The sequence below is a fragment of the Lissotriton vulgaris genome, chromosome 8 (assembly GCF_964263255.1).
Source record: "Lissotriton vulgaris chromosome 8, aLisVul1.2, whole genome shotgun sequence".
Classification (NCBI taxonomy): Eukaryota; Metazoa; Chordata; class Amphibia; order Caudata; family Salamandridae; genus Lissotriton; species Lissotriton vulgaris.
This window is the reverse complement of record NC_141696.1, coordinates 206,199,105-206,219,121: the sequence shown is the minus strand read 5'-3', so window position 1 is coordinate 206,219,121 and position 20,017 is coordinate 206,199,105. Positions and strand designations below refer to the sequence as shown.

At 45.6% G+C, this 20,017-nt stretch overlaps 1 protein-coding gene across 1 annotated transcript in view; it reads right to left on the bottom strand.

The window, feature by feature from the left end:
- The window catches only part of LOC147696878 (N-acetylated-alpha-linked acidic dipeptidase 2-like), a 476,544-nt gene that overhangs the window by 363,199 nt on the left and 93,328 nt on the right, over nucleotides 1-20,017 (bottom strand). Inside the window, exon 4 of the mRNA XM_086933986.1 lies at nucleotides 19,655-19,841. Within this exon, the coding sequence (XP_086790112.1) occupies nucleotides 19,655-19,841 (187 nt within the window). The remainder of the gene's footprint in view (nucleotides 1-19,654; nucleotides 19,842-20,017) is intronic.

Below are 20,017 nucleotides of genomic sequence, written 5' to 3'. Positions count from 1 at the left end.
GTCAGAATGGGCAAGACGGGCTGTAAGCAACTCAAGGGAGAGAACATCCCATAGGCGAAGAAACCATGCAGCAATAGGCAGGGGTGGGGACGTTTCCAGCAGGAGGCAATGGTCTGATGCGCTGCGCCGAGTAAGTGAAGGATGAGATGCCAGTGGGCCGAAGTCATGGCCCTTAGCGCAGTGGGTCGAATGCCTAGGAGTGCCAGGGACAGCTTAGAAGGGACTGGGAAACCCACAATGTCCTTAATATGGCTGAGTACATCCTTCCAGAACACAGTGAGTTCTGAGCAAGACCACCAGAAATGTAAAAAATCCCCCCTTTCAGCCTGACACCTCCAACAAAGCGGAAAAGGTCCCTGGGAACATCTGGTGAAAGCGAGTAGGAGTATAATACCACTGTGCTACTAGTTTATAGGCAGATTCACGCTGTGGGATACTACGGTATACCTTAGGAATGTCCTTCCATAAGCGGTCCCATTCTTCCGGGGAAACGTCAGTAGCCAAATCAGCGGCCCAGCGAGTTTGGTAACCGTAGCTTGGTAGATGCCCAGAATGCTGAAGAACAGAGTAGGTCTTAGAGATAAGGCCTTTAGACCTGTCGAATCTACGAACCAGGATTTCAAAGGGGGTGAGACGCAGAGTCAATTCCCGGAAATACTCGGAAGCGGAGAGCCAGTGACGTACTTGGTAGTACTGTAGGTGCTCCTTATCAGATAAGCGAAAGAACTGTTTACATTGATCAAAAGAGCGAAGAGCAGAGCTCTGAAAAAAATCCTGGTTGACCCGGTGAGCGCAGGAGGAAACACAGGATTGCGTGTGAACGGTGTATTAGGAGAGGAGAAAGTCATGGGACCTCGAGAGAGTGCAAGCCATCCCATACCTCTAGGACTTTTCATGTCTGTGTCACCAAGTATGCACTGCTTGGACGTGCGGAACGCGGGAGCCAAGCAAGGTCCCAGAGCGGTCTACAAGCTACCGTACGGTCCATGTGGATCCAGTGTTTTTCACGTTCAGGGACTATCCATTCAGAAATAAAACAGAGGTGGCAAGCCCAATAATATTCCAGCAGGTTGGGGCAGGCCAGTCCCCCCGTGATCTGGGAAGCAGGAGTATCCTGTGGGAGAAGGAGGGGCGCGATTTCACCCAGATGAACTTAGTAAATTCACGCTGCAAAGCCTGAATATCTGCATGAGGAACGGGGTTGGGGAGAGACTGAAACAAATTAGGGAGAAGGGACACCTTAACTGCCTGAAGATGGCCCAACCATGCCAAAGGAAGCCCCTCCCACCGTTGCATCTCCTCGCAAACAGAGTTCAGAAAGCGAGGCCAATTCAAGGAGGTCCAGGATGAAAATGTAGGGGTTAAGTCCAGGCCCAGGTCCCGTCTGGACTCATCAGTCCACTGCACAGGTAGAAGATCCCGTAGGCGCTGGAACTCCAGTGCTGGGAGCATGAGGTTAAGAGCATGAGATGTTTCCAAATTAATACGATCGCCCGAAGCTGCCTCGAAAAAAAGGCCAATTCAGCCGCCGCAGGCAGGGAAGACGACGGAGAGGTTAGAGATAGTCACAGGTCATCAGCAAAGAGGAAGGCCTTGTGTTACATCCCTCCCATACGGATGATCCGGATATCCCGGTGGCAGCGGGTGGCAATAGCCAGGGGTTCAACAGCATGCGCAAAAAGAAGGGGAGAAAGCTGGCACCCCTGTCATGTACCCCGGTGAATAGAAATAGGGGCAGTGGTAGAGCCATTAAAATGTATACGAGTAGTGGGTTTGGCATAAGGGGCCTTCAATTTAGATATAAAGCCCAGTCCCAATCCAATCTTCAGAAGAACCGCCCATAGGAAGCCCCAGTCCACGCGGTCGAATGCCATCTCGGCGTCAAGGTACTCTAAACAAATGGGATGGCTCTGATTCGCGATTTTTCCACCAGGTGGGTAAATCGATGGATGTTACCTTCTGCTCGGCATAAACTGCTGCCAACATATTAAAGTAGCGACACACAGCAAAGGCCATATTTTGGACCAAGTTTGGACCTCTGATTTCGACATCTCTCCCCCCGTAGTCTCCCCTTGCTCCTGGTCTGATCCTTGTTTTATTTCTTTCTCCCTGAAATACATACCGCTTATCCCCCCCACTCCGATCAGCAATCTCACAACCCGTAATTGGAAAAGAGCAAACCAGGCCGAATTCCATTCCACACTGGCTGCCACCGCTCCCAGTGGCCAGTCCTCAGTTGCTTGCCAGGCTCTCCATCTTGAGCAGTGGCTGGTGTCCGCTAGTAACAAAGTTGCCCCACTGAAGGTCATAAAAACTAAACGTCCCCATGACGCCCAAAGGTGGTTTACAGAGCATCTAAAAAAGGACAAATTGTCCCTCCGTCAGGCAGAACGCCGCTGGATGCGCAACTATGACCTGGAACTGAAATCTACTTATGTTGTCTTGCTGAAACTTTACAAAAATTCCATCCTGCTTGCCAAGACTACCTACTTTTCCCAGAAAATCACTGACTCAGCCTCCAAAGCCAAGGAGATCTTTTCCATCGTTAATGATCTCGCTTCACCGGACCGAGTAACTGCACAACCTCTGCCTACACAGGCTCTCTGTGATTCCCTCAATTCCTACTTTATTAATAAAATTGAAACTATTAAAAATAATATTCCCTTTCCTTCCTCCCCCTCCCCCCCCAGCCTTACCTCCTGCTAATTCTTTCCGGCAGGATGTCATTCCCCCGATTTCCACAACTGAGTTTGTATCCCTGTTGAACAAAGTGAGCTCGGGCTCACCCAATGATTGTTGCCCCCCACAGATCCTCAAGGAGGTTTTTTTGGCTTGTCCGGATCCCCCGCTTGCATTGCTTAATAACTCTTTAGCCACAGGCACTGTCCCTGACTCATTCAAACGTGCTGTTGTGGTCCCCATTCTAAAGAAATTGAATGCTGACCCCTCGGTCTTGAGCAATTTTCGGCCTATCTCCCTCCTTCCCTATCTCGGGAAGATTCTGGAGGCCCATGTTGCTGGCTGCCTCAGTGCGTTCATTGAGGAATCTTCTTTTCTGGATGCCCAGCAGGCTGGCTTCCGGCCGGCTCATTCCACCGAAGCTGCAGCCCCTCATAGCTTCCCTCCGTCATAACCCGGTTCCCATGTTTAACTATGCTGATGACCTTCAGCTGGTTTTCCCTTCCTCCCGTGCCAACTTCCAATCCACCATGCTCTCCATCTCTGAGTGGATGTATCATAGCCAGCTGAAGCTTAACCCCGATAAGACGGAGCTGGTTCTGTTGGGTGGGTCAGCCAATCCCTGGAGCACCAACTTTTGGCCTTCCTCCCTTGGCTCCCCTCCCAACCCTGTCGATTCGGTGAAAAGTCTTGGCGTAATTATCTGTAGTGACTTGTCAATGAAGCCTCAAATAAATGCAGTTACCTCCTCCTGCTTTTTTCACCTTCGCAGGATTCGTAAAATCTGCAGGTTTCTGACTACAGAGGCGCTTATCCTCGTCAATATGGCCTTAAATACTTCCCGGATTGACTGTGCTAACACCCTCTATGTTGGGATTCCTGCCTACCAACTGCATCGGCTACAGCTGGTGCAAAACCAGGCAGCAAGATTAGTCTTTCACCAGCCTATACACCAACACGTCTCGCCTCTACTGAGGAACCTTCATTGGCTCCCAGTAGCTAAGCGCTGTTTGTTTAAACTTGGATGCACCATTTTTAAGGCCATATCTGATCTACCCCCATCATTCATTGCATCTAGAATCCAGCGCTATGCCCCCCTGCGAGACCTGCGTTCTTCCTCCCCACAACCTGCTTGTCATCCTGTGGTTCAAACGGAAAAAACATGGCGGTCATTGTTTCTCCTTCCTAGCCCCCAAGTTGTGGAACTCCCTCCAGAGCAACCTCAGACTTAGCTCCAGCTATGCCTCCTTCTGGAAGTTGCTCAAGACTCATCTTTTCCAACAAGCCTATGAGTAACTCATGCACCTGTTTCTCGCCCTTCCGTTCTGAGCGCCATAAAACCGCCTGGTGACCGTGCGCTGTAAAAGTTCTTTTAACATAACATAACATCAGTGCCCTGATGATGCCGAATAAATCCCACCTGGTCGGGGTCAATAAGTCTTGGTAGATGGAGTTCCAGGCTATTCGCTAGAATTTTTGTGAAGAGTTTAGTGTCAGTGTTTAACAAAGGAATGGGGCAGAAGGAAGCCGCCAAAGTTGGGTCCTTCCCAGGCTTAGGGGCCAGGACAATCTCAGCCTCATTCATCGTGGGCGAGAGGCCCAAAGTATCCGTAAAACTATTAAAGAGATGGAATAGATGTTCCCGTAACTGCGGATAAAAGGCTTGATAAAAAGTAAGAGGAAGACCCCGGCGTATTGCCCGTCGGGAGTTGCTACAGGGCTTTAGAAAGCACTTTCTGAGAGATAGGTTTGTCAAGCACTCCCTTAAAGTAAGGGTCAATCAGATCCCAGGGGCAGGCAGCATAAAACTTCTCGACCGCCTCCGGAGAGCAAGGAGCCTGAGTATAAAGCTCCTTGTACAAGGCGATGAGGGTATTGCCCTTGTCCCTCTCCGAGGTGGCCTAAGAGCCAGCAGGACCTCTGAGCTTGGAGACGTGAGAGCGAGCAGTCTGGACTCTTAAGCGACGAGCCAAGCACGCTCCAACCTTGTCGCCCGACGTAGAATTTCTGTTTAAGGTTGACAAGCAGTCGTTCAGCCTTGTTAGTGTGGTGCAAGCAGAGTTGGCCGTGCAGGGCAGTCAGACGGTGTTTATTAGCAAGAGATGGAGAGGCATGGTCCACACGTTCCAGGTCTTTAATATCGCGGGAAAGAGTGGTCTCAACCAAGCGGGCCTCGCGGGTTCCGGGCAATGGATATAGAGGTGATGACCCCTCAATGCATCCCATCGAACATCCTCAAGCAAATCCTCAAGGGTATTAGACGCAAAGAAAGATTTGATCTCTTTCCGGATATCGGCCACGTCCACCAGGTCGCGAAGGGCTTGAAGAGGCAGGTGCCATCGTGGCAGGGGATCATCTCGAAGCGCGGGAGTTCATGCATAATCAGGACATGCGCATGATCAGAGATAGAAATTTCTGAAATATCTGCCGCGCAGAGATCCCGCACCAGGAGGAGCGAGAGAAAAAAGTGATCAATCCGCGAATATGAACGGTGAATGTGGGTATAGAATCCCTGGAATTTGGATGAAGATATCTCCAGGCATCGACCAAGCCAAGGTCAGTAATGGCATTTTTCAGTTGCGCCAACATCGCCCCTGAGACCTGGTGCGTCTGTGCTGTACGATCCCACTCGGGATCCCAAACTAAGTTAAAGTCGCCTCCAAGAACAATAGGGGTAGAGACCGCACGCAATAACGTCCCCAACTGCTGCCACAGATATATGTCCTGTTTCTGATTGGGGGCGCAGATATTAACTAAAGTGCAGGAGCTCCGACCCTAAGCCATATCGAGTTTTAAAAATCTCCCCTCATCGTCAGCTATGCATTGGGAGGAGGTCGCTCCCTAGCCAGACTTAAAAAGAAACACCACCCCACCAGTCTTGGTATGAGAACTTGCCCAAAACTGGGTGGAATATTAGCGGTCGGACATAAGGTGAGTATCGGAGGAAAGCAGGTTAGTCTCCTGAAGAAAAATCACATCAGGATCGTGCTGGCATCAGGATCGTTTCGGGAGAGATAGCGCCAAAGTTGGTGTCGTTTAGAGGGAGAGTTGAGGCCCTTTACGTTAAGGGAGAGGAAAGTGACAATGTGAGTCATTGTGTAGGAGAAAGGGTGGAGCGTGAATTAGGGCCAGCAGCAAGCAGGAAGAGGCAGCACTGAAAACCAACTAGGGGGAGACGTAAGGTAAGGAAGAAGATGGATCCTAATCTTGAAAGACCCTGTAGCCCGCCCAAACGCGCATAAGTGGTAGAGACAGAGGGACAAGGGCATCAACAGCAACCACAAAGCAAGCAGGTGGGCAAAAACCCAGCCAATCCCCCTGACAGCCACCAGGACCCTCCCGCAAACCAATCGTGACAAGACCAATCAAAAAACAAGCCCGACGCATCTGAAAAGGACTGGGAAAAGAGATGGAAAAGAAAGAACCAAATAGAAGAAAAAAGACATAAAAGATAAACAGGCCAACTGGGCCTCAGCAATGGTGAATCTAAACGGGACAATCTGGTATCCCGAAGGCGGACCATCCCTGAGAAGTCACTCCCTTATAGGACTCCAACAAGGGGGGTGTTGGACACACACGAGGCACAGAGACTCCGTCAGCAGCATCCCGTGCAGATCTGGAAATGAGGCACACTGAGGACCAGTCACTGGGTCCTAGCGAAGGGGCCCCACTGGAAAGGCCCAGGATGAAGGCAGAGCCAAAAACATCATAGCGTCATGGTGGCAAGTTCGCAAGGGACGGAGAGGCACTCAGGGACTGCACCTGATTAATGGCCTCCTGTTTAGCCTGTGCAGAGTCAAGGTCTCTTGAGAGGCGCCTCGAACAAGGTGGAGGAACAGTGGACCACTCTGGTTGAAGGGAGCCCATAGGACGAGTACCAGAAGGAGGAGGATCATCGCTTTCTGGGTCAATAGGAAGATGGAAAAGACGGTGCGCCTCTTGCAGGGAGCGGACACTCCGACGTCTACCCTCCCAAGAGAACATCAAGGCAAAAGGGTGACCCCACTGGTATTTAATTGCAAGGTCCCTCAACTTGTCAGTCACAGGTTTGAAGCTCTTCCTGCGCCGAAGAGTAGAGGGTGCAAGATCCTGGAAGATCTGGACAGAGAGACCATTGTAAGAGAACGTTTGCACTCCCTGCACCCTGCAAAGTATGGCCTCCTTATCTCTATAGAAGTGGAACAAAGTGAGGGCGGTTGCGAGGGTCAAGTACCCGGTGGGCCCTGTCAGGAATGTGTGGAGAAGTGCCCTCCCCCTCCGGGATGGCATGAAGGTCTGCTGTGTATGGTAGATTATCCGACCCTTCCGTTCCCAATGGAACACCTCTAATACGGAGGTTGTTCCGCCTACTACGGTTCTCCAGGTCTTCCTGCTTCAGCTGAAGGGTGATATTCTGGTCCTCTAGCTCAGCTACTTTCTTCCATAAGCCATCAACATCCTCCATCCTAACATCCATTGTGCGTTTGAGACCATCCAATCTATCACCGAGTTCAGAAACCTCTCTGTGAATGTCCTGCAACCCAGCCTTGAAGTCCTGGCAAAGGGAGCCAATCTCTGTCTTGATCTCCTGCAGAAATGCCGAAATATACGCCTGGGTGATGGGTACCCCAGAGGCCGGCGCCCTAGATGGCGGCAAGGATGAAGCAGGGTCAATTTGCGTGTTGGGGAGCGATTTGGACCACAAGGAGGTCACCGGATTCTCTCTGGAGGTCGCAGCGTCAGGTTCCTTAGCCCCTCTTTGCTTGGGAGGCAGAACTGCGATAAGCTTGGGTGGTGAGGATTCTGTCTTAGGGGGGCACCCACAATGAAATCAAGGAGCGTGCAAGCAATGCCCCAGAAGAGGCCAATCCAGCATTAGGGGGTGTGGGTATGTAGATAGGTCAGACTCCGGATCGCCGGGCGATGGGGTCCCATGCCCACAGTTCCCATGCGTGCAGGCTTAACCAAATTGAGTCCAATCAAAGGTAGCGGTGTTCCAAGGAGCCAACAACCAGGATTACCAAGCCAGGCTACACCCCCATAGTAGACTGTGGGCCCCAAGATGCGTGAAGGGCACCAGGTTATAGTAGGGCTAGGCGGGCCAGGCAAGGATCAACGTTGGAGTCGTTGGATGAAGGCACGACTGCGCTGGGCCCAGGGCTATCCCTCACGAGAATCAGGGGGTTCCCAAAGGCCACAATAAGCTATGGAAGTTGTCAGCGGGGCCCAGGGTGCAGGAGATGCCAAGGCAGCCAAATGGCAAAGAAAGAGTCACAGTTGAGGCCCCAGGCAGACGATCCTCACAGCCGAGGGCTAGGCATCAGGCAGGGGCACCAGCGTCAGGGGTGTGTAGGCCTCATAGAAGGTCAAAATGGCACCGGGGCCGGGGAACACCACGGGAATCCTCCGAGCCATGGCGCCCTCAGCATTGCACCCCCTGCCCTGGTACCACCGGCCTCCTAGAGGGCCAGCAATGTCGATTCTGCACGTCAGGTCTGGTGGCAGCGGCAATTCACTGGATACGTGGGGCTCAGCAGGCCTTGTCAGCTCTCCGGCTTCCTCCAGCAAGCAACAGCGTACAGCGGGCGACCCGGCCTCTGGCAGACCCACAGATGGTGCCCAGGTGTCGCAGTGCCCCTGATTCCCGCCGGGAACCATGCGCCTCACAGCAGTGTCACAGGAGAGGGCGTCCGCCGCCGCCCGAGGCTCCTCCTCAGCAGATAGAGTAAATGGTGGCGAGATCTGCGCGGCCACCAGAAGGCAAAGTTGTCGGAGAGAAGGGCCCCCGGGCGGCTCCCACAGCAGCAAGCACTCACAGCGCTGGACCCTAGAGGAGGTAGGGGCCACTAACGAGTGATAAGGACAGTAGCGACCGGGTAATTAGAGAAAGCGGGAAGAGCCGGAGCAGAGACTCGATGGAAGACATCTCACTCCATGCGCGCCCTAGCCACGCCCCCGGGAACACCATTTGTGATGTTTAGCGGAATCGACAACTCCAAAGTAGCCTAGAGCCGACTATAAACAAAAGCACAGACTGGTTTAGTGACGCCGCCACGGGTTCTCCAAAAAGTAATATCATGAAGAAATGGACGCAAATCTGGGGCAAGTGGAATCACTACCGGGGTGACATATGAGAACCTCCCCTGCCTGAGCAAGAATCAGACAGTAGTGACTAATTTATACACCATACTACGGCAAGATCAGCCACACTCTACTAAACACGAGAGATAGAGAGGGGTTGAGGCAGTTGAATTTCTTGTACAAGATCCTATGACATGTCTATATTTCGTTTGGACTATCATTGATATATGCTAATGCTTATCCAGTATTGTATCGCCAACTGAGTGTTTTGAGCCAAATGTTCAATAAAAACTTTAAAACCTTTATTTTTTAAAGTAATATCATGGTATACTATTTACTCCAGAATATATCTTGCGTGGAAGTATGGATATTTTAAACAGGGCAAACATTCTTCAAATATGAGACACATTCCAACCACAGTACACTACACTGCTGAAGGCTTAAAAGCATTCAATTTAGGACATTTGCCAACTACGCAACTGGTGATCCCAAAGAATCTATCCTGGCTAAATGTAAGGGCAGAAAACGTGCCCAAAAAGATCCTGGCAGAGAAGACCAAATTTGCTAGCTGGGGCATTCTGTTACAGGACCCCTAACGAGAAAGGAACCTCACATGTTGGCAGGAACTGCCATCTCTCAGACATTTAATCCATAAGAAAACAGTATACTTAGAGGACAAACGCATGACTGCTGCAAAGACATCCTGTCAACCTTGAACATATAGTGCTCCTTTGGTTCTAGCAATCCAATGACAACTCACACAATTATATCAGATACACCAGATCTGCCACCGTCATGCGAACGAGGGCGGTTCGTTTCCACCCGGCAGGGAGGAACTCATCACTCCTAGCCGTCCCTCAGTACAAAACAAGACCGAGCCACAGAAGCCAGTCTCAATAAAGCCACTCACAGTCATCTCATGGAATGTCGCAGAGACAAAGTCCACTACCTCAAACAAAGAAGCACAAGACTTTCCCCAGAGTGGCGATATGCTGTGCCTGCAAGAGGCTTGGACTTCCGCACCACTATCAATCCCAGGCTTTACTGAAATTTTGCTCCCTGCCAAGAAGATCAATCTTTTTGGAGGTATTTCCACTTACAGAAATCTGGCACTAGACATAACAGCTGAAAAAATTGGACTTTCTACTGACTTGGCCCTAGAAAGGCATCTCCAAGGGATAAAGATAAATAGGATGAATGCATCCATATTACTAATCAATGTGTAGGTTAACTGCAGAGACTGTCCAAGACTAGACGAGATGGAAGAACTTCTGCGTGCCTTGAAATACCTAATCCACGCCCATCCCTCTAGCGAGTTACTCATCGCCGGCGGACATCAACACACGCAGGGTGAGGGAAAGTCTGGCGGACAAGGGAGTAACAGATGCAGCATGGAACATGCTAAACAGAATCCTTAAAACTTACCACCTTAAACTAAGCCCAAAACAGGTCCTCCAGGGTAAACCTCCCAATGCTCCTAAACAACCCCCTCTTCTCACAGCGACCAGACTTTTTAATTGAATTAGAGGAAACTAGCGACCACTACCATTAATTGCCACATTTGTACTGCAGCCACGGGTGGCTCAGACAATAGACATCCTAGGCACCCCCATGGGGTAAGAATCCTATAAGATCCTAGAAAGAGTAACATGGAGGAAGGTAAATACTAAGAACCTTGTAGCCTGTATGTCAAAATAGCTACGGGGCAGTAATCATACCTCTGGTGCAAATACCTTTCTGTAGTGGCCTAAAATGATGGCAGCTCTGCACAACCTACTGCAAGGGGGAACAAAAAGTAAACACAGGGCGCTAATGGAATAGATCCGTTCCCCCACCACCACTACAACACGGCTGTGAAAGACAGCAAGAGGAACCTCAGGAAGGCCAAGCAGCAACATTCACGAAAAAGGATATTGGAACATCTTAGCTATTGCCACGAAGCAGCATAACGGGCTACTATGGCAACATAAGCAACAGCAAGTGGAGGAGCAATGGCTACATGTCAAATTACTGTAATATTGCAATGAGTTGGACTTCTGGAAATATATCAACAGCACTACACTACACAGATAATTGCAATGATGTTTCGGCTGTATCCTCGGTCAGTCACGTCAAGAACTTGCACTGTAGGGGCGTGGCTTGGTGCCCTTGGAGTGTGGCGGCGCATGGATAGAGCTCTCCGGTGTGCCGGGCGGACTACGCGTTTTCAGATGACCCACCACTGTGCAGGAGATGGATTAGGCTTTGTAAAGAAGGTGGGCATGCACTGATATTATCAGCGACCCCACTAACGCAGCTTACAGAGCTTTATTTCACAAAGTAAGTCTGGTCGTGGCTCCGTTTTCACTGTGGCCGCCATTTTGTTTTTTCGCGCGACCACGCTTTTTCTCGCCTCCTCACCAACTAACAATACGGGTGCATCAGATTGTGCATCTCATTCGCCTGCTTCTTAAAATACCCAAAGGATGTGGCTATGCTACTTATTACACTGGCAACAACGTTTTTTGAAGAAATTTCGTACTGACTGTCACTGAGGTAAACATTCTGTGTTATGAATGGCAGCCATTTTGTGTCTACCGGGTGTTGTGGTGATGTTTCCTCACACTGCTATTTTTTCTGTTCTAACAATTTAATTCCTGTTTACTTTTGCCTCAATTATTCCAGGAATGGGGAATTCATGTCTTCTGCTTTCTGCTATGGAGCTCCATTTCACTATGATGCTTATCAGTTGTTTGAATCCTCCTTCTACATATTTCTCTCAATACACTGCGTCCCTCATTGCATCATTTTGAAGGGATTTTCATACCCTGCAGCCTCAACTTCATCTGCATCTTCACCTGAAGGAGGTCCTACAACGTTCCACTACTTGTTCTGCCCAACTAAATATTGGTACTTTCTTGTTTGCGCACAGTGACCCCATTTGCTTGCTGCCAGTTTGACTTTTCTCTTTCATAGCTGTCCATTCATACATAATCTTTGTCTCTTGGTGCTGTACCTTATATATATCCGTTCCTCAGGAGATGTTGTGAGGGCGACTCATGGGCAGACTAAAAACAACACATTCCTCATCTTGTAAACCAAAAAACATATTTATTAAAAATTCAAGGATTTTCTCTGAGTTTTCCAGATTAGACGATTTACAGGCATCTTGCTCTCAGAGTTTGGAGACAAAAATGGATTCCTCTTCTGCTGTCTCAGGGAAATCTAACACCAAACGGATAAAAAAAGATCCTCCCTCACCACCTAAGTCAACTTCGCCAGTCTCTATGGAGCTTTTGTTGGAGGAAATTAGAGCTCTCCGACCCATCATGGAAGAAACTAATGCCAAACTGAAAACTTTAACAGATAACTGGCCTCAACTGGAACAACATGTCTTTTCTCTACAAGATACTTGTGTCAGCGTGTCTCATATGCATTCACAAGTCTCTTCGCTCCAATGGCAAGTTGAGGACCTTGAAAATCACAATAATCTTTGTAATTACGGCCTGGGAGAGGGCATTGAAGGATCTGACCCTCTCACTTTCTTCAAGTCATTTCTTCCTAAATTGTTGCACTTGCCGGAGGGCACGATGCTCAACATCCAGCGCGCACATCGTTTAGGCCGAGTTCCTTCCCATTCTTCAACTTTACAACGTCCAAGAGCAGTCATCCTATACTTTTTAGAATATACAGATCTACTGAAAGTATTAACAGCGGTTAAAACATCTCCACAAATCACTTGGTCAGGCTCTTCTTTGTTTTTAACACAGGACTACGCCAAGGCCATTGCAAACCGACGTAAAGCATTTCTAGGCATGAGAGCTGATCTGAGGTCAATTGGGGCCAGATATGGTCTTTTCCACCCATGCCTATTCAAAGTTACTTACAACGACAGAACAATGACATACGAAGATCCTGTGCGTCTTCAAAGCTTCATAAATTCCTGTCAAACGAACACGATGGATTCTTCGGGACCTTCCTCTTCATTCACTGCTTGAGACGGTATTATCCTTTGAATGGATTTTTCTAAGCTTTGTTCTTTTTACTAACGGTTCTAATTCCATGTTTTGCAGCTCCCAGTTTCTCAAATAGTTACCAAATGTATTGTTATTGCTCAGTATAATATTTCATTGTACACATGTTTATTGTTCATGTTGGTTAATTTTGTTAATGTCCTTTCCAGTAATCCTTCTTATCATTATTACTTTTTGTCTCCACAGATTCTATTTCTCTGTTTTCGTGGTGTCCTCCAGGTTCCCTGTTTGGCTGACCCTGGTGTGTCGCCTATCCCATGTGGTTCCACCCCTTCCTCGTGTTTTCCGGGTTGTGTTTCCTTGATTTCCCCTTTTGTAGGTATGTTTTCCTTTTGGTTGCTTAACATGTTTATGTTCCTCAATGTTGTCCTATTCCCCTTCCTTTCTTCTTTTCCTCAAATGTTCTCCTACTTTCCTTCTTATCTTCGCTTCTTATTCTATTTTTGGGTGTCATTCTCTTTTTGCCTTCCTCTAGTTACTTTGATATCTTCTATGGTCAATGTACTCATCTTTATTGTGACAATCACTTCTGACATTTACTTTACTACTACTTCTCTTCTTTCCTCATTTTTCATCTATCACTACCGTCTGTTTGATCTGGGCCTTCTTTTTTCTTTCTCTGCTCGTTTTTTTGGTACGATGTGCTTCTAATATTCCATGTCATTAAAAGTTATTACTTGGAACATTAAGGGTTTGAATTACCCTATTAAGAGACAAAGAATTCTGTCTCATTTAGCCAAACTAAATGTTGATTTTGCATTCCTACAATAAACTCACCTTTCAGATACTGAATCATTAAAACTGAAGAAAGGTTGGGTAGGTGAAGTTTTTTATTCTTTAGGTGATGGCAAACGTAACAGAGTTATGATATTGTGTCGTAAGTCCCTTGCATACTCTTTGCTATCTCAAGAATCAGATACGAATGGTAGATGGTTAAATGTTCAATTATCTCTCAAGGGTGTTCCAATCTCTCTTCTAAATGTGCATGCGCCCACAGGCGGTGAACCTACTTTTTGGCCCACGTTAGCCATCATATCACTCATTGTATGGATGATAATTTTATCCTAGTGGGAGACTGTAATCCAACTTTTGATCCTTTCATTGACAGGAACTCCAAAGGCACTTTCGTTCCTAATAATTCCCACAAGTCCTTTGTTCCGGCAATCACGCAACATAAACTTATTGATGCCTGGCATCTTTGTAATCCGGCTACTAAAAAATTTACCTTTTACTACCCATCCCATCATTCTCAATCGAGGATTGATTATATTTTTGTCTCTCACATTATTGTGCAAACTCTTACTAATGCAGAAATTGACCCCATTCCATTGTCAGATCATGCCCCTGTATCTATGAGCATTGATATTCTACCTAAAACTATAGGTCCTAAACTATGGCGTTTTAATAACCCACTTCTTCTGGATTCAAAGTTTACTGCTTCTTTTACCAGTTTCTTTGATGAGTTCTTTGAGATTAATGAAACTCACTCCATGCCCTCTTCCACCTTATGGGATGCGTTTAAAGCCGCAGCAAGAGATTTCATACTTGGTTTCGTTGCAAAAAAAACGAAGAATTGACGTAAATCCTCTGTGGATCCCTTCAGCAGATTAAGAGATTGGAACACACTTATTATACCTCACATTCCACAGATTGTCAAACGGCCCTTATTAATGCTAAGATGCAATTCAACCAAAAATCTACGGAAGGTGCTTCTTTATTTCTTTTAAAATCTAGTGCGAAATTTTATGGGGGCAAAAATAAAGCGGGGAACATTTTGGCTAACTATTTAAAAGTTAGACATAATAAGCTAAATATTGAATCTATTTATGACGCGAATTCTGATTTGAAGCATAAGGACGCTGACATGTTGAATGAATTTTCTCTCTTTTATAAAACACTATGGGGCATATTACCAAGCAATAGTGATAATTATCGCTATTGCTTGGTTAGAGACAAAAATTTACAGCTGAGCTGCGGCGATGTTTACCGCAAATAAACCTTGGTATTAACAAGGTTTATCGCAAATGCGATAAAAATCGCCGCAATGCATGAATATCGCTGAAAAGTCCGCAATATTCATGCATTACCGAGCTAATGCTCTTAGCCATGTTATCCACCTCCCATTGGATAACATGGCTAAGAACTGCTCAGGGCAGGTGTTAGCTTTTGGAGATATTCGCGCTTAGCGCGAATATCTCCAAAATTTGGTAATAGGAGATAGCGATGTTAGCGACTGTTTTCAGTCACTAACATCTTGGCACGCCCACTTTGCATGTCATTAGTGATAAATATCACTGACATGCAAAGTGGGGCCCAAGATGGTCGCTATCACCTACTAGCTGTCGCTAACTGGTGTTAGCGAGAGCTAGGTAATTGGGAGATAATTTTATCTCCGCTTTCTTGGCTTTTAAAGCCAAAAAAGCAGAGATAAACCCCCTTGATAATATGCCCCTATATACCTCTGAAACTCAACCCAATACCCAATCCTTATCACATTTTTTCTCTAGCATTCACAAACCCCAACATTTTCCTCCTGATCTCTCTTCTTTGGAACTAGACTTAACACAGCAGGAATTACTCAAAGCCCTCCAACACCTTAAAAAAGACAAAGCACCAGGACCAGATGGCTTCACGTCGAATTTTACCTCCATTTTTCCAAATTAGTATTGCCTAAATTGTACTCCCTTATAGATTCTTTCACCACATTAGGTAGTTCCTCGGGCTCCTTCTCTGAAGCACACATATATCTTATACCCAAAGAAGGAAAGGGCACTAGTCACTGCAAAAATTATAGGCCCATTTCCTTGGTTAATATTGATTACAAAATCTTTGCCAAAGCATTAGCGATACGATTAGATTCCTATTTACCAGACTTGTTAGGCAAGGAACAATCCAGGTTTGTTAAAGGGCGATTCATAACTGATAATACAAGACTCCTTTTTAACGTTTTATCCAAATCCTCACATTTAAAACAACCCCTTGCAGCAATTGCATTGGACGCTGAAAAGGCGTTTGATAGAGTTGAGTGGATTTATTTGTTTTATGCCCTCAAATGGTTTGGTTTTGGCCCTGAATGTATTTCTTTAATTTCCCTTCCTTACTCCATCCCCTGTGCGGCGGTCTGCGCCAATGGTTTAGTGTCTCCATTTTTTTATTTGGGAAGAGGTGTACGTCAAGGATGTCCTCTATCCCCTTTCCTTTTTAACCTGGCCTTGGAACCTTTTCTTTCTAAATGACGTCAGAACCCTAATATACATGGCTTTCAATCACTGCACTCCCATGTCAAACTTGCAGCATACGCTGATGATATTTTACTATTCTTGTCTAACCCAAATGATTCAATCCCTGCCTTTCTAGTAGAGGTATGTGAATACTCCTAAATTTCCGGGTACAAATTGAATAACGACAAATGTGAGATTTTACCTTTAACAAAATATACTTTTAAATCAGATTTCAGTGCCTCTAATTTCACTTGGAGTCCTACTCATATTAAATATCTGGGATTGCATGTTACTTCTTCAATTTCAGATACTGTATCACTTTGTATGAATAAATGTATTCAAAAGATATCGGATTTGTCTGCCAGATGGCATCCTCTTTATTTATCATGGTGGGGTCGCCTTGACACCATAAAGATGATGTTATCTCCTATAAATATATACACTATCTCTAACATCCTGGTTCCTATTCCCACTAAATTTCTTAAGAGGATTAATTCCACTCTCTCTTCCTTTTTATGGAATAATAAAAAATCTCGAATGTCTCTTCTTAGGTTAATACGTCCCAATACGGATGGTGGAGTTAATTTTCCGGATTTTCCGGTTTATCAGAAGACATTTCTTTTACGACAAGCCTCTCTTTAGCTATGAGATCCCACTGATGACTGTCCTTTATGGACCACAATTGAACGTCTCTTCCTGTCCCCTTTTTCCTTTGCTGAATACCTTTCCTTCACACGTAAACCACAAGCATTATCCACTCCCATAATCAAATTCACTTCCAAATTACTTTTATCTTCCTCCTCTTTTCCTCATATCAACTATTCTCACAGTCGAATTTCATACCTTTCTCGTCACTCAGTCAATTATTTAGCTTACCTGCCTCATTCAATCATAAATACCTTTTGCTTAAGGAAGCAGTGATGGTTACCTATACCTCTCTTATTACTCCTAATTCTACCTCACAACTTCATAACTTTTTAAAAATCACATCTAAGGCTTCCGTCATATATAGGTATCTCCATAGTACTGACACTATTCGGCCAAAATCCAAAGTAGAAGAGTTGTAGGAACGTGATTTTGCTACATCTTGGCCAGTGTCCTTATGGAATAATATATGGGTCAAAATTTGCAAATCATCCAGAGCAGCTAGCATAACGCAGACATTGTTTTTTTTGTATAACAGACTTGTCTTTAAACCACATGATTTAAGCAAAAAATTTGCTACAACACCAGATGTTTGTTGGACATGCTCCTCCCCGAATGCCGATTTGATTCACAAGTCATTTTCTTGTCACATTGTACATCATTTTTGGAAACAAGTATGGTCCCAAAATAACATGATTTTCAGAACTCAAATTTATTTTTCTTTTACTCATGTTTTTCTGGGAAGCCTTTCTTCTTGTTGGGAAAATGTTACACTTAATGTAAAAATCATTGATTTGTTGATAGCAGTTGTGTTCCAGAAAATTACAACTAATTGGAAAGACTTTTCAAAAATTTCTTTTAAAGCATGGTGGTACAATGTCTGTCATAATCACAGGCTAGATACTTCCTTTGTCTATCCTATACACATGGCAGCGAAACGTCTAGATTTATGGTTACCTGTTACGATGTACCTTGATGCTTGTGTCAGTCGCTCTTTTAGGCTGCAGCCCAGTCAACAAGAAGTCTCAAAACCTCCATGATTACCCTAAATGTTCTTGATTTCTTTAGTATTTTACAATTTTTTCATGATTGCGGTATGTCATTTTACTTGTTTTACTTTCAGGCCCATTTGATATAATATTATTGAAGTAATGTCTTAACTGATTTTTCCTGTACGATATGTATTTATGTTTTGTACTTTGTATTGACACCCCTGCTTCTATCAATAAAATTTCTTTCAAATTTAAGAACTTGCACTGTAAACCCTTCGAACGCGGCAAATGGTTCCGCCTGGACCATGCCTCAGTGAATCCCACAACAGAACCGTACATCCCCTAAGGCCGACGATCAGCCTCATAGCAACCATACTTCAACTCTGACATTTGTGAAGCATAACTGGGTTACTAAAGTACTGAAGAGAATAAGAAGCAACGGGGACCCAGGATCAAACAGGCTCCCTGACTCCTTATTCACCCCATTATGCCAATACTGCTTTACAATTGCCACTATTTCAGACTCTTGGCATGGATCAATTTTACACCCAGTCTTTGAAAAAGGTGTCAACTCAGATCCAGTAAACTACAGAATTACTGCTTTGTTAGGCATTGAAGCTAAAGCATACACAGGTGTCATACTACAGTATCTGGAAAGCTGGGTCAGGGATAAGGACGTTTTGCCATTTTTCCAGTAATTTTCAGGGAAGGAGCATCAACCACTGACAATATTTTAGCACTGGCTTACTTGGTGGATCAGGCCTCTTGACCCAGCACCCCCTGCTTTTTGCCTGCTTTGTGGATTACCCTGCAGTATTTGGTGGGGTTGAGTAGCAAATAATCTGGAGCTAATTAACCAACTGCGGAATTATGAATAAACAGCTGCAGGCAATATTCTCCATTTGCTCACAAACATTGGTGAGAATTAACTAATACAGAACACAGTAGCACCTAAAGTCCACTCAGATAAAGGCCTAAAGCAAGGTTGCGTCCTGGCGCCCATGCTCTTCAATTTGTACACTGCAGATCTTGGGCAATGATTGAAAGCTGCAAACACGTCCATACCCCAAATGAGCAAAAAACGCCTATTACTCATGAAATACTCGGATGGCATGGTCGTCATGGGTCATAACAAGAGAGGGATGCAACAAGCACTGGATGACCTAAATATCTCTAAAATTGAAAACAAATTGGTTGGGAATTGCACTAAAGCAAAGGTTGTCACTTTTGGTTGATTTTGTTTGGTTTGACCACGGTACTATTTTTAAAAGTTATGAATTGTAGTCCAGAACAACAGCCTAGCCCTGTTGACTGGCAGTTCTGTGCAGTTGCTACGTGGCTGGAGAACTGTGAAAAAAGACTGGGAATAATTCACAAATGACTGAGATGTACATTCTGCAAATACACCATCCTGCAATGCCATCAGTAGGCCTGGATATGCCTCATCTAGGGAAGACTATATATTCCCCCATGTATCTGCTGCAGACATTGTCAAAGGTAAGAGAGGTCTGCCCAACAAATTTGACAGAATAAGGTCCAGCAAGAATGTGTCTGAATGCTCCAACAGACTCTTAGCCAAGGGATCTTGATTAAACATGGATTTGAGGTAACAGAGGCACCAAGCCAATTGTTGGAATTATGGGGAACAGTATCTCTTTTCCAACCCTGGCAATGCCTGGATGGAATGTGTGTGTTGCCACAACTCAGATGACAGGTAAAAGACTTTGGATGGGTGGAGCTAGCTGCTCTTCATGGTCCTCTCCCCATCCCCGTAAGCGATACGGAGCTTATTGGAGAAAAAGGAGAGAAGCGGGAAAAGTTATGTACTTGAGCAAGACGGTGCATAAGCTATTACTTCACGACTGCCATACCAGAGAGAACGTTTTATATTGTGTTCAAGAGAAATTGTGGCAATGAGACAAAAAGTTTACTGTACACATAAAACACTTAAAATGTTGCATTTCATATTCTTCTGTTAAAATGATAATCGTTATTCATGATTAAGCAGCTGCTAATTTCTCAAAACGTTCTGAAGCCTCTTTACCTCAGATCCATTCTCATCAGTAATTGAGATGTAGTTCGGCATGGTCGCATTAGGGTAAGATAACAGGACATCATAGTGAACCAGCTCTACTGAATGCAGTCCAAATTCCTCCCACTCCGCTTTCATTTGGTTTGCAAGGATAAGGTTCTGCTCTGTTCCTGCTAGACGAGGTAGCCGTGTAAAATTCCTAAATTGAAACAGAAAGTTACAGGTATTGATGACAAGATAATAAACCCAAGTACTTTCTCATAAATACAATAAAGTTATAAAGCCAGCTATAAAGTCAGTTCTAGTGACCCAATGTGCAAGAGATTCTTAAATCCTGTGGCCACCAGTCCATTGTAGCACACAGCAAACTTCTGA